The 17,339-nt window shown below is 40.0% G+C and overlaps 2 protein-coding genes across 2 annotated transcripts in view; one reads left to right on the forward strand and one right to left on the reverse strand.

Annotated features, from left to right (window-relative positions):
- PIGF (phosphatidylinositol glycan anchor biosynthesis class F) overlaps positions 1–10,786 on the forward strand; it is a 34,713-nt gene extending 23,927 nt beyond the window's left edge. The window contains exon 6 of the mRNA XM_056114639.1: positions 10,516–10,786. Coding sequence (XP_055970614.1) covers positions 10,516–10,629 — 114 coding nt within the window. The 3' untranslated portion in view covers positions 10,630–10,786. The remainder of the gene's footprint in view (positions 1–10,515) is intronic.
- The window catches only part of RHOQ (ras homolog family member Q), a 39,010-nt gene continuing 29,535 nt past the window's right edge, over positions 7,865–17,339 (reverse strand). The window contains exons 3-5 of the mRNA XM_056114651.1: positions 16,480–16,644; positions 15,762–15,857; positions 7,865–11,144 (exon numbers count right to left, since the gene is read on the reverse strand). Coding sequence (XP_055970626.1) covers positions 10,989–11,144; positions 15,762–15,857; positions 16,480–16,644 — 417 coding nt within the window. The 3' untranslated portion in view covers positions 7,865–10,988. The remainder of the gene's footprint in view (positions 11,145–15,761; positions 15,858–16,479; positions 16,645–17,339) is intronic.

Raw genomic sequence — 17,339 nt, forward strand, 5'->3', positions numbered from 1 at the left:
CCCTTGAATAGTGTCACTCTTAAAACGTTAAGGAGGAAAGGAAACTCTTGTCCGTGTGAAACAGAAGCATGCAACACCTGCTTTCATTGTAAGTTTTGCTCAGTGTCCCATGGTTTCTAACAGTATGCCAATAACCTACACTTGAACCTGGCTGTGTCTGTAAATTATTTCGTTCAGTCAAGTTGGGAATCCTTTTCCCCTGTCACTGCCAGAAGCATGACTCTTTTGTGGGTTTGTTTGTTTTGGTGTCATACCCAGTGATGCTCAGGGGTTCCTCTTGGCTCTAAGAGGTCTCCTGGGTTTGCTCTGTGCCCACTGTACTGTTACTCTGGGCCCAGACGGGTGACTTCTTTTGGGAGTGAGTCTTGGCGCCATAGGTGTCAGCTCATCTTGTTTCTGTCTGCCAGTACTATTTTTATGCCTGTGTAGTAAAGAAACTTTACTTTGTAATAGTGTAAAAGAAACTTACTTTGTAAATGTGTCTTGGAGTTTTCAAAATGACTAGAAGTTGAAGGAATTCATATCTATAATTTTTAGCAGATTTTTTCTCTCTTTCAAATTTTTAAATTACACCTGGTGATGCTCTGGGATCACTCCTGGCTCTGCACTTAGGAATTACTACTGGCAGTGCTTGGGGGACCATATGGGATGCTGGGGATTGAACCCAGGTCAGGTGTGTACAAGGCAAGCACCTTACCCACTGTACCCTTACCCACTGTACTATCTCTCCAGCCCCTGTATTTATAATTTTTATATATCCTACTCTTAAGGGCCTTAGATTCATAATTTCTTAACCTGGCTGATGCCATCTGAATTTGGTTTGTTTAGGTTTTGGGTTTTGTTTTGAGCCATACCCGGCAGTGCTCAGGGCTTACTTGTGGCTTTGCGTTCAGGAATTACTCCTGGAAGTATTCTGGGGACCATATGGGATGCTGGGGATCGAACTCGGGTAGGCTACATGTAAGGCAGCCCTCTTACCCGCTGTACTCTCTCTCCGGCCCCTCCAAAACGAATTAGGATCTTAAAATATATATATATATATATATATATATATATATATATATATTTCATTTAATTTTTGATTCACACCCGACAATCACAGGGTTACTCTAATTTAATTTTTGATTCACACCCGATGATCACAGGGTTACTCCTGGCTCTGCACTCAGGAATTATTCCTGGCAGTGCTCGGGGGACCATATGGGATGCTGGGAATCGAACCCAGGTGGGCTGCGTGCAAAGCAAACGCCCTACCTGCTGTGCTATTGCTCCAGCCCCTTGAAATATTTTTTTTAAAGCGAAAGGCAGGCTTTGAAATAGGGATATGTTGTGATACCAGAGGAAGCTGATAAACGTGGTCTTTTTGTATTCTTTGTCTCAATGTTCAGTGGGAGATAGGGATTCATATGTCGTCATCCCTTACCATCAGAGGACAGTCATTGAAGATGATGCACAGAAATTGTTCTGATTTACAGTAGATGCATTACTTTCGGATACACACAAAAAAATTTAAATACAAAGTAGTGACACATGCCATCAGTATGTCCTGAGTTGATAAGGAAATGTGCATTCATAGAATATATTCGAATGTGAAGGTTTGATGCCTTATACTTGGGGAAGCAGACATTCTTTTGTAAACTCTGGATTTTGGTTTGTGTAAAAAATATATTTCTCTTTACAATTCACTTATCCATCTTTTTTTATTCAGACTTTTAGTTCCTGACTTACTTTTCTACGTCAGTGCTTATTTACAATAAAAGAGATGAGCTGGACCCAAATCAGCAATATCAGATTTGTAAATGGAGCAGAATTTCCATTTTTTTTTTTTTTCGCTTTTTGGGTCACACCTGGCGATGCACAGGGGTTAGTTACTCCTGGGTCATGCACTCGGGAATTACTCCTGGAGGTGCTCAGGGGACCTTATGGGATGCTGGGAATCGAACCCAGGTCAGCACGTGCAAGGCAAACGCCCTACCCGCTGTGCTATCTATCACTCCAGCCCCCAGAGTTTCCATCTTAATGGCTTTTTAAAAAGACTTTTAGCTAGCTAATTTAAATATGTAACAAGTATTGGTCTTCATTAAAAAGTTTGATTTGATTGGATTACTGGTGGTTTAATTATCTTTGCAGTTGGGTTTTTAGAGTGTTTGAAACTGTTTTTCCACTTAATGTAACCGTTTAAAATTATTTTGTTGGTAGCTTAAATAGAATTAGTGTATAATTCATCATTGTTTGTTCAGTGATAATCACCTATACTCCCTTTTAGCCAGTTTCTTACTAATGAACTAGAGAAACTGAGGTTCCATTATTTTCTTTTGCTGCATTACTTTTAGCAAAGCTTTTTAGTTTTATTTCTCATAATTCTTAAACACAGAAAAAGTGATATAAGTAGGGAAACTGTCTTCTTTAGTAAGGCCTATGAGGCCGACAGAATCTGCCAGAGAAACAGATAATGGAATAAAAATATTTTGAGATTGGATATTTCTTTCTAGAAATTAAAGTTTCACAAAAGATACTAATATTTAGGCTTTATTATCAAAAATATAATATTGGCAATGTATTAAGAAATATTAAGATACTTTTAGTTTCCTGTTTCTTATAACCCAGATGTGATATGATCAGATAACAGCAAGTATTTCTGAACTGTAAGCTGGTTTATCTTCTAGACAGAGAAATAAGACTGGTTGAGCAGTTCCACCTTCTTTGAAGGCAGGGCAAGGGCTTACGGGGCTGGAGCATCTGGGCCCCAAATCGCCCCTGAGCACCAGACCAGGAGCACAGCCCTAAGGAACTGTCAGGTGTGGGCAAGACACTTAAAAAAGAATTATTTTTATGTGTTTTAGTTTAATTTTTTCTACTTGATACTCACATATGACTTTGTGTAAAGTTCCAAAAGCAAAACATAAGATTACAGTGTTTAATTTTGCATTCATAACTTTTTTTGTGCAATTTGTTCATCAGTAAATTCCCAGTAAGGCCCATTCAAAAGATGTAGTCTGAATGAAAACAATTTTTTTCCTCACTTGCTAACATGAATTTAGATAATTGGTAAGTAATGATAAGGAAGCCTTCCGTCTCAGAGGAGGGAAGAAGAGGATGTTATTATTAATCATCTTTGTTGTTTCTTAAAATCATCTTTTGTTCCTGCCTTAATGATTCTCCTTTAAATATTAGCAAGAAAAGAAGCATTTGAATTGCTCACAACTCAATTAGCCTTCTCCAGTCCTAGGGAGAACTTAATGATAGTTAATGCCAAAGTAAATATTTGGACTATGGAAAGTTGTACACTACAATTCAGTTTTTTATCTGATCTAATTGAATAGCTAGTCTATAACTATTTTAGTTTTCACTTGGTACAAAGCATATATATGTGTGTGTATACACATATATACATACATACATAATATGCATACATATACATACATATATGTGTATGTATATATATGTGTATACACATGTATACACACAGATATATCTTTCTGTAAGTATAACAGATGCTTAAATATTATATGGACTGGGATTTAACTATTTAATAGTCATTTAGAGCAAATCATTATTCATATTTTGTATGTTCTGAAAGATTTTATAGTCTAGATAATTGTGAGTTTTTTTGTGAAAAATGTCTTGTATCAAAACTAGCTGGTATTTTTATATTACAGAAAATAAATGGGTAATAAGAAATATTGGTTAATCTGAGCAAGGGAAATTGGCCATGAAAATCTTAAAACCATGTGTTTTATTAATATGTTGATATCTAAGATCTGTCACTTACTAGTGAGGAATAAATAGAATTATTTTTCAGGCTATCGAATGTAGCCTGCCCACAGGGCAGAGTCTGGCAAACTCCCCGTGGCCTACCAAATATGCCAAATACCAGTAACAATGATGGGTCTCATTCTCCTAAATAGCCGTGAATATAATCTCAGGGCTAGGATGAAAGAGACGTTACTGGGGCCTGCTCGAGGCAATCGACGATTAACAGGATGATGAAATGAAATGAAAAATTTTTCAGTTCAGCATCTGACACAGTTACTGCTTAATTAATGTTATATACAGTAGTGACCTATTAAATTGGTTACTATCTTTAGCAGTACAAAAATTCCATTTGAGTTCTCAAGTGTTGAGAGTGTCACTTGTCTATTCGACCATAGTCCTTCAGTTGCTAGAGTATATTGTTAAATTCATCTCTGTTTTCTCTGGAGAGGCTCAAGATATTTGCCCCTCACACAAGTGTCCCTTCTGACTGAGGTTTTTTATGGAATAGAAAGAAATGGAACCTTCGTGTATCTTCTGATGTTTCTAGTAGGCGGGACTCGGCACTGTCAGCGCAGTCACTTCATCCTCACAGCAGCTGTGCAAAGTGGGTTCCATTCCCGTTTCCACACACAAGAAATGTCAGAGGGGACAGAGGGAGGGGACATGTCCGCTTGGGGTTCCAGTCAGGGCCCCGTGTCACCATCCCTCCACAGCTGGAGACTCGACATCATTGCCTTTCTCCACACGAGAATCTTATTTAACTGGCGTGATATGTGTACATTTTAGATCTTTAAATTTAATAAATTCACATGTAGCACTTTGGCGCCTAAAAAAAAAATCCCAAACACCTTTGCACTCTGGGCTTCACCTGTTCTACCTCTTGGTGTGAGCCAGACAATCCTATCTCTTCTCTGTAGAAATAAAAAGGCAGAATTAAGTTTGGGCTGAGCACATGCGGGAGGGCTGGTTTGATGGATCCCCGCACCCTGCGGTCCTGGAGCACCCAGGGGCTACCCCAAGCCCAGAGCAGACCCTGCGCGTGCATCTGGAGTGGCCACTGCACCTCCAAGTTAAAAGCTGATTTAAGATTGTTTCAAATGACTTACCCTTATTCCCAGTCAATACAAAAATAGGTAAACACTGTTATTATGAAATACACTTTTTCCTTTTCCCTAGTTTTATTAGGTTAAAATTTGTCTGTGAAACATATTTTCGAAAGTCACAAGTCCCACAAGTAATGGTTTTATGAACCAAGACTAAAGATCGTAAGGATTAGAACTAAATGAATTGCTGCAAGTAATGCGGATGAGGGGTACAACTAACATTAATGGGCATACTTAAGAATTGCATGATTTTAGGGTAATTGGTATTTCTGATACATTATATGCAGTGATATTATACAGTGTTTGACAGGCCTGAAGATTAATGTGATTTGATTTGTATGATTATAATGTATGTTTCAGGCATGGGGAAAAGTTAGGGTGACTAATGAAGGGACTTGAGATCTAAAAGGTGGGTTCATTAGAGGATAATTACGATAATCGTAGTCCCAGCTGATAGGGCTCAGCTAGTAGGTCTTGCATCTGAGAGACTAGTGCTGGCCTAGCTGACTCTTTTGCATAGTCTTGGCAAGGACTATTGTCATTTGTTTTGTTCCGTTTTGGGGCCACAGCTAGATGAAGCTCATAGTTCACTTTTGGCGGTGCTCAGGGACCATATGGGATGCTTGGGATCGAACCCGGGCTTTTGCCACATTCAGCAAAAGTGTCCTACCTGTTTTACTCTCTGGCTCCACAAAAAGATTTTTTGAGTATTTAAAATTAGGGCAGGATCTTTCTCAAATAGTAGCAGCTTTAGAAATACCCTAGTGGGCAGCATTTAAGGAGGTGTATGATTCTGGGTAACAGTGTTCTAGACTAGCATGATAGCATTTAGCTCACATATCTTAGAACACCGTGAATGAAAAGCTTGTCATCACTAATAGCTTGCATGCATCAGGCTGGTGCTGTGCCAGAGAGGATTACCAGAATACACCCATTCACGTCACTGTCATAAGAGGAGAGTTTTAGGGTGGGGCCCATTGTGCAGATGAGACACCAAGGCCCAGAAAGTTCAGGAGACTTTCCCAGGGTCACACGTTTAACAAATGGCAGGGTCAAGACGCCTAATACAAAAGTCAAAGTTGTTCATTCTAATTCTACAGTATGTAAAATATGCTTGAAAATATAATTGAGAAATATAGAGTATTATAGTTAAATGAATACATTTTCCCTAAAATTATCAGCAGAATTTTATAGTGATCCCTGATTAGAATATGGAATCTTCTTCACATGTAAAAAATCTTGTATAACTAAAAAGTCTTTCCTGTGCCAATAATATTGATTTTAGAAAGATAGCATACATACCTATTTGTTTATTATGGATTTTTAGCTTACTTGGCTAGAATGTTGCTTGAGAAAAAAAACTTAATTATTGGTACCTGAACTCTGTAATATTAAGCCTTTGTTAATACTGATTATTTTGAGAACTTTTTTTTTTTTTTTTTTTTTTTTTTTTTGCTGATTGGATCATACCCGGTGATGCACATGGGTTACTCCTGGCTCATGCATTCAGGAATTACTCCTGGTGGTGGTTGGGGGACCTTATGGGATGCTGGGAATTGAACCCGGGTCAGCCTCATGCAAGGCAAACACTCTACCCACTGTGCTATTGCTCCAGGCCCAACACTTTTAAGTGATGAAAAATATAGGAAATGTTTGATGAGAGAAAGAATAAAAGTATTGCTTTAAGCCAGGGACCTTTTCATACTATGTAGCTATTCATTTTTGTAAACGGGCTTTGGTTTTTCACAGTAATTCAGCAATTTCATACTTTTATTGTATAACACTTTATTATGCAATAAGATTTTTACTTTTAGTGACTAAATAACCTTTAAAATTCATTTTTAAAATGGATAAATAGAAGATGGTCACTCTAGTGGCTAGCACCTTTGAATGACTTCCTTTACATGAATGTCTTTGTTCTGAGTTTTTCTGAAACAGGTGATTATAGGTAGCCACCTCAGATACCAGAATGCAGAGAAATACAGTAATGCAGATGAACTGTCCAATAGAAGATGCCATTTAAAAAAAATTCTATTTGTGTTATGAGAAATGTTAAATAGGAAGATCTGATGGTGAGATAAGGAGATTGTTCTTTAAGATCTAATTATGAAAATGCATGATTATACTTGGAGTGCTTGACAAATCAGAAATGAATTTTGTTGCCATGGTATATAGTTAAAAAACATTTAAGTGCAATTTCAGGTCGTAGGAAATAGTATTATTAGTGGACAATCTCTCCAATACCCTTTTCCTCTTCCCCTTCTTGATCCATATAAATCAGCAAAGTAGTCCTTTTATTTTAAAAAAATTCTTTTTTAAAAAACAAGTGTTCCAGTTGAGGACTTATTTTTTGAAGCCTGTCATGAGTAGACTCTTAAGTCATTCCATCATTTAAATTTGCTCATGGCAAGGGTTTCTTGAGATGCTGAGTATTAAATGTTCCCAATTCTAATCCCTCACTTACACTTGGTTTAGGTTTTTTGGGGGGGTACATCCGGCAGTTCTCAGGGGTTATGCCTAGCTCTGCACTCCAGGAATTACTTCTGGCGGTGCTGGGGGACCACCTGGGATGCTGGGGATGATACCCGGGTTGGCCGCGTGCAAGGCAAGCCCCCTCCCACCATGCTATCGCTCTGGCCCCTAGACAGCCCTTTCTAACCAATATTAAACTTTTGGCATTCATTTGGAGCCAAAGTATGGCAGCTTTTTAAAGAACATATATGGAAATATGTTTATGTGTTTGTAGACAAAGAGTCATACTGAAGTTAGAAAGTGACTGAAATAGAACTGAGTAACCAGGTGGGAATTTAGCTGATGTTCTTGAGGGCCAGTGACTCTCCCCACACGAAACAGTGCTCACCCGCACACAGGTGGACGCTCACATGTTGCCAAACAGTAAGAGGCCCAGACGGCCGCTGCAGGGGAGCTGGAGAGTGTCGTCCCCAGGGCTGACAGAGGATGCTGAGAAAGACTACTGAGGGAAGAAGTCCAGTGCTTGCCAGAGATAGTAAACTATGCAGATTATTTTATTTGCAACCCCATATATGAAGAAGGGACACTGTTAAAGTAACATTCAAGAAGCAACAACCAACAAACCAGTGACTTAAAATTAATAATTAAAAATCATATGGAAGCAATGCCTAAAGTAACTAAGATAATTCACAATAAAAACCATTAATTCAGGCTCAATGCATTGGAAATATGATAATTCAACATGAACTAACCGAAAAATGTACCTTTTGAGATAGAATAGGGGTAGCGGTTAGCAAAGTCTTAAAGAAAATCTCAGGGAGACCCAAGAATTATTTCTAAGAACTTTGTAATACCTATAAGCAAAAAAAAAAGGGAAAAAAAGCTTCTTTTATGTTCATACATGACCTTATTTGAAGCAACGTATCTGCATTCCCTCACAAAACTAGTATCAGTGAGATTTTTTGAAGTACTTTATTGACCAGAAGATTTCATTACTTTGATCTGTTTGTTCCAGCGATAAGTCTGAATTTCTACTGAAACCTAAAAATTATTTAATGAAGACATGCTTCTGAAAATAAGGCAGTTTTTCTACATTCCGCTCATGAATAGAAAACAAGTCTTTGGTTGTTTTTTTTTTCTGTTTTATTATGTTTTGTTTTTAGTTAAAGGGCAGAAAGTATTTTTGCAAAAAAGAAACTAAAGAACCGAAGCCATGGAAAGGTTCTTGATCAGCAACGGGAAACTCTACACCCCAGGAAGGTCAATAGAGCACCTAAGGCACCTCAGGTTCGGATGAGACAATCATCTTTGCTTAGAGTTGTCATAGTCTATGTACACAATATTTACCATCTTAGGAACGTGAAGCTAAAAAATGTGATGTCTAGCAACGGTTATAGTGAAGGAGGAGGAAAAGGAATCACGAGAGTCGATAAATGGGAGTGACCGTGTATCTGTTCTGCCTCCCTTTTCAATGGAGGAATCAATTAGAGCCCCGGTCCAGAAATGGGGGACATCCAGAAGTGACACTTCCAGACACTTAGTCCATTTCTCTTAGGACAGGAAAAATTCTAAATTTTAACTTCATTACCTAGTAAACCATGTGTGAAGAGTTTCTGAGGTGTGAATTTGAGGAGGAAAAAACCAAAACAAATCCCCATCAAACCCCCAAAGGCAGGTTGGAAATATATAATACTTTACTGTCTTAATTCTTTTATACCATGAATTGGACAATTTAACTAATATATGCTAGTCGGTGTATACAGTTCCTTTCAGTTCTATCTAAAATAGCAGACCAAAAGTAAATGAGAGAATTAGATATGATTTCATGTGCGCATACATAAGGTCATGACGCGTTATGTGAGCCGCTACTTCTTGGGAGAAAGGAGAAATCCACAGAGAAACCTCGGTCCATGTCCAGTGGAGAAAGCTCCTGTCAGGTATCCAGGGACCCCACTCTTCCGCAGGAGGACTGATGCTTGGATTTAAAAAAAAAGAATCTCTACAAAGCTTACATACAAGACAGTACATCCTAGATTTGTGACTGCTAGGAGCATTTAAGGCTGTCATTTTCAAGTATAGAAGTTTAGTGTTTCATTACCCAATCTGTGCAATAGGTAGAGCTTTCATCCTGGAAATCGATAGAAGCTCGCCAGAGACAATGTTATCCGTTAGTGCTACCCCACATTTGAAGGTGGGAAAAGCTGGGAGGGGGATTCTGGGTTAATTCTGCTTCTCTGAGCTGTAGTAGTTTGTTGACACTGAAACTTTCGTCTACCGCTGCTGTCTGTTGCGTGGTTTTTGAACTAAGGCAAAGACGCATTAAACAAAGATACTTAATCAGGTAAGTGTGATGGTGCGCCTCTGATACACATGTATGGCTCGTTCCCCCAAACAAAGCTTAGCATTGGTTCCTGTGACCAAATAAGCTTCACAATGAACACGGCAGTTTGGTCTCTATCTCTCCCTCTCTCTCTTAAGCAGTCTTTCACTAGGAACCAAATTGCACTGCTTGTGGGTGAGATAAATCAATATTATTTACTTCTAGCTTGATGATATAATATAGCTGGAGAAAACAGGTATTTGGAAGCCAGTATTGTGTTAACTTACACTCTAGAACATACATACATTGTGGTTCTACAGCTTCTGCGCTGGTTCCAAAATCTGTCCGCAAGGTGGCGTTTCATTAAGGAAGCAGTTGCTCTGAGCTTCATGTAGCATGCTTGAATTCTAAGGCTTTGCTTTCCAATTGATTTAAAGGAAGTTTGTTGCATTTTGCGTAGCATATACACTCCTCCTTTCATTTGATATACAAAGCCAATATGGAAACTAAAAAGATTTACCAAATTACCAACCGGTTCAGAGAGCTACATTGAGTCCAGAATTATGGCAAAGTCTGACCCAGATTTTTAATTTGTGATTTTTGCATGTGCCTCATGCATTTTGGGGAGCATCAGACTAACTCTACAGTTGCCAGAAGCCTGGTTACAGTTGCACGCATCTTAACTAAAACGTGTACATTTTTAGTGTTCATGGTAATGGATCTAGGACCTTACTACACTTTTGGCATTCTGTAGGAAAGCACATTAAACTGCAATATAGAAATATTTAGGTTACACTTAACTTGTGCTCAAGTAATAAGAAAACATTTGTTCTCTTCTCCTCATCTCATTTATTCTCTCCTCAGGTGTGGCCCATTTCCTGTACACTGGGAGCGACCTTTGGCTACGTGGCTGGCCTTGTCATCGCACCACTCTGGATATACTGGAATAGGAAGCATCTTACATACAAGAACAATTAATCTGTTGGTCTCAGGCAGGCAGTCCCATTTACAGCACTGCTGTTTTCTGTTTGTTTGTTTATGTAGTTACACTATGATGTGATTGTAGCTTTTTAAACTATGAAACCCTGAGAGATTGTACCTTCTAGCTGAAATAAAATATTTATAATAGATTGTGGCTTCAGGTGCTGTTGGCTGCTTCTTAGACCGATAAGAAACATTCTCAATGAACTTGATAGAATTTTGAAGAAAGGGTTGTTTTTGTTTTGTTCTGCTTCCTTCAAGTTTAAATTGCATCACTCTTAAGAGGTCTGGGTTCAGCTGTAGCCTTTCAGGTGCCTTCTAAGAGGAACAGACCTGTCTGCCACTGAAGACGTTTCTCACGTAATCAAACAACAGTTTATACATCTGGATCCTATTCTTTTTTTAACTGTGTGTTTCTTTGGAGTTAAAATGGCTATGATAGCCTCATCAAAAACAGTCTTCAATCCCTTCTGGGTTAAAGCTGAACATTCCACGTAGCAGCAAGCCCCTATCTGAGAGGGAGAGAAAGAAAAATCACACACACATAAAACTTACAATCTGATATGATGCAAACACACTCTTTCGATGGAAAATGATAAAATACAGCATTATAAAAAAAATGCAGTCATCATCCACAATTGCAATACCCTGGAGTAGATACATGCTTGTGATTGGTCTTTCAGAAATTTTCTATGAAAAAATGTATTAATTATTTACCGGGTACCGACTCTATGCCAAGCATAGTATTAGATGCTAGGGGTATGCCAGTGAACTGGATGGAAATGCGGGGTCCCACAGTGTGATGCTCTCGTCTGCTTAGTTCTTCCAGAGGAGGGAGCCACAAAAAAGGGAATTCAGGAAAGATGGGTAAGAAAAGGGAGAAAAAAAAGAGCAAGGGAGATGAGCACCTGGGGCAACTGTGGGAGGGAAACTCAGCCAAGCAGCGTCTAAGGGGTGCATGGGGAAAGGGTCCCAGGCAAATGGAGCCAGATGCCAAGCCCTGGGGGTGGGGGGTTTCAGCTGGGAGCCCTCGGGGAACAGCAGTGCAGCAGTGAGGGGGAGAGAGGCAAGAGAAGGTGCCAGGCGGCCTCTGTGCTCCTAAGCAGACCTGTGTCTGAGACCACCATTAATTCAGTCACTGAGAAGTACTCAGCACTTTGACTTAGCAGACAAGAAAATTCAGCAGGGAATAGACTTCAGTCACAATCCTGTTCTTTCAAAGCTTACACTTCATGGAGCAATGGGGGGAGGGGGCACTGGGGAGGAAGGGTGGGGGAGTTGGCTTTTATGGCTACCCTGGCAGTGCTCAGGAGACCAGATGTGATGCTGGGATTCAAGGTAAGTACGAGTATGAGGTCAGTGCCTTACCTATATCTCCCCTAGCTTACACGTTAAAGTGAAGACTATGAGCCAATATAGAGGAAGAATGTCAGGAAACAATACGTGGCCTGGAGAACAAAAGGAGAGATGCAGCCGGGGACCAGAGGTGGCAAGGTCTTGTTGAGAAATGTTCTTTTAGCGGAGATCGGAAAGGAGTCAGGGAGAAGAATGTCCACAGAAGGAAGAACATCCCAGATAAAGGGAACCACCCAAAACAGAGGCCTGAGGTTAGAAAGCCAGATGAATAGAAAAGAGTCTGCTCATAAGCAGGAAAGAACAGGCTACAGGGCCGTCTGCAGCACTACTCACAGTAGCCAGAAGCTGGAAACAACCCGAGTGCCCAAGAACAGACGACTGGATAAAGAAACTATGGTACATCTATACAATGGAGTACTATGCAGCTGTTAGGAAAACTGAGTCATGAAATTTGCTTATACGTGAATGGACATGGAGAGTATCACACTGAGTGAAATCAGACGTAGAGGGACAAACAGAATGATTGTGCTCATTTGTGGGATATTTAAAAACAACATAAGTATAATACCCAAAGACAGTAGAAACAAGGGTTAGGAGGACTGGTCCATAGTAGAAAACTTGCCACCAAGGGGTAGGGGGAGCATAGTTAGGACAGAGAAAGGGCCACTATGACAATGATAGTTGGAAATGATCACTCTAGACAAGAAGAACCGAGTGTTGAGGTAAAGGGATATACTTGATAACCTTTCATTAGCAATACCACAAATCACAATGCCGGAGAGGGAGGGAGGGAAGGAGGGAGAGAGAGAGAGAGAGAGAGAAAATCATGAACAATTTTGTAACTATCTCAGGATGATTCAAAATAAAAAAATAAAAAAAATTTTAAAGACTACGCCCCAGGAAAGACTTCAGCCTTATTTGCTCCGAGTGTGCTGGGAAACCACGGAAGGATTCTGCGCAGAACAGTGACCTGATTTGAGCTCCTGTTTTAAAAGATTTGATCTGGCCTTGTTGGAACCCGACTGACATGGAACACAGCAAGAGAAAGGTCAGTCAAGATGTTCAGAAATCCAGGCTTAGGAGAGATGGTGAGCAGGCTGAGGATGCTGGCTATATTCTACAGTAAAGCAATCTGGAGTGCCCAAGGTTTGACTGTGTTATGGTCTGAAAAACATCAAATGCGGCCAAGTGTTTGACCTGGGTAACTTGGAGGGTAAAATGAGAAACTCTCGGGTTTAGACACATTACATTTCAGTGCTTTGCTACTCAAATGGGATTATTAAGAGCTGAGAAATAAGTTCAGGAAATAGGTTCAGGCTCAATGCAGACATTTAGGGAACTTGAGACATCAACAGCAAGACAAGTTCAAGGGCTTGAGAATGAGGGGCACAGAAGGAAAAAGAGGAAGCTGAGTATTGATCCAACATTCAGAGATGGGGTTGAAGAAATGAAGACGAGACAATGAGAGTGGGGGAAACCTTCAGGGACCCTTTCAAGGAAGCATCCAAGGAAGCCCATTGAAGAAGTGTCTCAAGAAGGAAGTAACTGCTCAACGCAGCAGACAGATCTAGAATGGGACCATACTGTCTGGTAACCACTTAACTTTTTCCTTAGCAGATGATTAGTATGCATTTTTAGTAGATACACTGTTGTTGGGGTTTTTGTTTTTGCCTCTATAAACAATTCAGCATCTTCATAAGCCATCTCCCAAAACAAGATCCTTGCTAATTCTCTAAGAATAGAATGTCTGAAAGGATGTCTAACTTTTTTTTTCTGTTTTCCTTTGTGGGCCTCACTATAAGCTTCTTGCACATGTTCAATGATCATCAACGTGATCGTTAGTAATAGTACAACAGTGCTCATTTACTTACATGCTTGGAACAGAGCTGTTAAAAGACTTCTCCCCTTTTGGGTGATAATTTTGTACACAGAAGTTGAAGTTTTGACCAAGGTGTCTGAATCTACTTTCTCTCTTTAATTTTTAAGTAATTTTATTTAGGCAATGTAATTTACAAATTCATAGTTGGGTTTCAGGCATACAGTTTTTCAACACCTATCCCATCACCAGCGTAAACTCCCTCCAACCAATGTCACCAGTTATTCTTCCACTCCCAAATATACTTTCTGTCTTCAAGGTCAATCTGCAGTTTTTAACTGAGCTTCCCATTTATGGTCCTAGCCCATTTTTCTACTGGGGTATGCCTATCAGGTTTATTTCTGAGTAATCCACTGCAAAAGGTTTCTGTATACTAAAAATATTAATTCACACTTTTCTGCCATACCTGTCAAGTTTGTTATATGACTTAATTTTATTTCTGGCATTTCATGTGGTATTATATTTTTATGTAGTTAAAATCATCTACATAAAAATATAATACTACAAATATTTTTATTTTTATTTTTCCTTTATGACATTTAGACATTCCTTCTCTTCTCAAGATCAAAAAATTAAATATGTGGAGTTTCTAGCGTGATTTGTGAGTGAGGCTACTTATCTATGCCTTAGGAAAACCTGTCATCCAAAAAGTTTTCTTGGTTTCTTCTGCCTACTGATAGTACATTTTAAAAGAACTACTCTCGCCTGCACGGCAGAGCCTGGCAAGCTCCCCGTGATGTCTTCTATATGCCAAACACAGTAACAACAAAGTCTCCAATGGAGGCGTTACTGGGCCCGCTTGAGCAAACCGATGAACAACGGGAGGACAATGACAGTGACAGTGACTCAGCTAGACGCTGTCTCCACAAAAGTGCTATAAGAATCACAACATCTAAAAAATAGGATTCAATAATGTTAGTCACTTGGCAGAAAAGTAAGCTTAGCTTTGGGGTGAGGGAGAATATACGTTAGAAGGTCTTAGGTATAACATATTCTTTCTGTAATGGGAGCATTTTCTAGTCGCTTTTACTAAAGAGTTAGAAAACTCAACACACTTCACAGCTACTGAATTATTTTCTGTTTTGTAATTTTTTTTTTCAGGGAGAGGTCTTCCGTGGAGCTCAGCAAGGCTGGAGTCATCTAAGCCACCTTCGACCTTTGTGGGACTCAGAGCTTCCATGATGCCCGGGGGACCCTGTGGTGCCAGGAACTGAAATGAGGTCAGCCAGAAGGAAAGCTTTAGCTCCTACACTACCTCTCTGCCCTCGAGGTTTTGTTTTGGGGGTGGGGGTCACACCCAGCGATGCACAGGGGTTACTCCTGGCTCTACACTCAGGAATTACTCCTGGCGGTGCTCGGGGGACCATATGGGATGCTGGGAATCGAACCTGGGTCGGCCACATGCAAGGCAAACGCCCTACCCACTGTGCTATCGCTCCAGTCCTGAGGTTTTGCTTTTAACTGCAGGTTTAAACCATCTTCCATGCCACTCCAGGATTCTAAGCTGACGACAGAGCTTGACCAGGCACAGTGCAGATGTTTAAGTGATGAAGAAAGGCTTCCTGAGCAAGAGCAAGAGATACTTATTTCTGGCATCTCGTCAGACACAGAACTTAACTGGAAAAAAAGCTCTTGATGGTGTAGCCCAGGGTCGGAGCTGGGCCTGAGTCAGGCCTGGTCTGAAAACAGCTCGCCACTTACGAACCGCAGAACCTCACACAAGGAAGCCCACACCACTAAGCCTCTTTCCTGGGTGTGGAAGGATTTAACGAGCCCAGGCAGAGGGCACTCCACACAGTGCCTAGCAGACATGAGTGCACAAGAAATAATCAGTAGCTTCTATTACTCCTGGAGCTTCATTTATGCTTATTTTTAAATTTCATAAGGATTCCATTACCTCTTTTGCTAATTTCTGTCCTTGTTCCACACATATGGGTTTTTCTTTCATATCATTCAGTCTTGCTAAAGTTTTGGGATCATCTCGGAGATCAATCTAAATTGAAAACATCAATAATATTCCAGAATATCATAAGTTGTTAAAGATAAATCCCCACATTAATTTAATCCCCACATTTAAAAAAAACTATTTAATCCCCACATTAAAAAAAACAACAACCATTTAATCCCTACATTAAAAAAAATAAACAATTTAATTTTTATAAACTACTACTGAAATTGCCCTTGGTACAATTTCTTCCCCCAAATGCGACTCAATTTGTTACAACTTACAACTGAATTGAAACAACTGTTAATCCTTACAGTGTTAGTCTGAGAGGCACAGGTCAGGCAGATCACTCTTTGGGGACAAGGGGGCCACTCCCCGGGCAGTACCTGAGCCAGAGATGGAGCACAGGGTTCTCGCACACATGGCATGCGCCTTACCTTTCGGGTCACCTCCATCGCTCAGAGGAGAGTATTCATTCTCTGTTTGTTTTTGTTGTGGGGAGGGCACTCTGCAGTGCTTTGGGGCTACTCCTGGCTCTATATTCAGGTCACTACTAGTGGTGCTCAGGGGCCCATACAGTGCTTCTAGCTCCCAAATAAAGCAAACTGCACACTAGTTCCTTGGACTCTCTCTCCAGCCCAACCTTAAGTGGGTAAAATCAAAGACCTACCTGAGTTCCAATCAACAGAAAGGGTACATTTGGTGCGTATTCCTTAAGTTCTGGTACCCACTCCTCTTTCACATTTTGAAATGAGGCTGGATTTACCACAGAGAAGCATATAAGGAAGACATCAGTCATTGGATACGATAAAGGCCTCAGACGATCATAGTCTTCCTGGGGAGGAGAGGAAAAGCTCATTATTTCCATTTCAGCTCTTCTGGGGTGCTAAGAATATGTCTATTGCATCACTTGGTCCAAGAAGCAAAGATAGGTGTTTACACAGCTAGAAAGTAGCCCCCTGCAAAAAGACAAGTTTTGTTAATTGTCCTTTTGAGGCTCTGAACACCAGTGGGGTAAAAGTACAGTATTAAGAACCACAAGAGGCTGGAGCGATAGCTCAGCGGGTAGGACATTTCCCTTGCACGCAGCCAACCCGGGTTCAAGTCCCAGCATCCTATGTGGTCCCCTGAGCACCACCAGGAATAATTCCTGAGTGTAGAGCCAGGAGTTACCCCTGTGCATCACCAGGTGTGACCCAAAAAGCAAAAAAAAATAAATAAATAAAAGAAAGAAAGAACCACAGAAGACAACCTTGAGAAAAGACTTTGGGGATTACAAAAACTGACTAGAAACATCTATAGCTGAGAAGTTTGCCCAAAATTGATTATTTCTTAGATATTGTCTATTACCACAGATAATACCAATACACTTGAAATACTATGTGTAAAGTATCAATCCTTATGTTCTCCCATGTAATAATTTCATATTATTATTTAATATTTCTTAATTACTTAGTAAATGAAGGAGAAAAGAAATGGTCTCTGGAACCCTTTCCTAACCTGTTTATCTCTTTATACACAACTTAAATC

This window comes from Sorex fumeus, unplaced genomic scaffold (assembly GCF_029834395.1).
Source record: "Sorex fumeus unplaced genomic scaffold, SorFum_2.1 ptg000003l, whole genome shotgun sequence".
NCBI classification, from domain to species: domain Eukaryota; kingdom Metazoa; phylum Chordata; class Mammalia; order Eulipotyphla; family Soricidae; genus Sorex; species Sorex fumeus.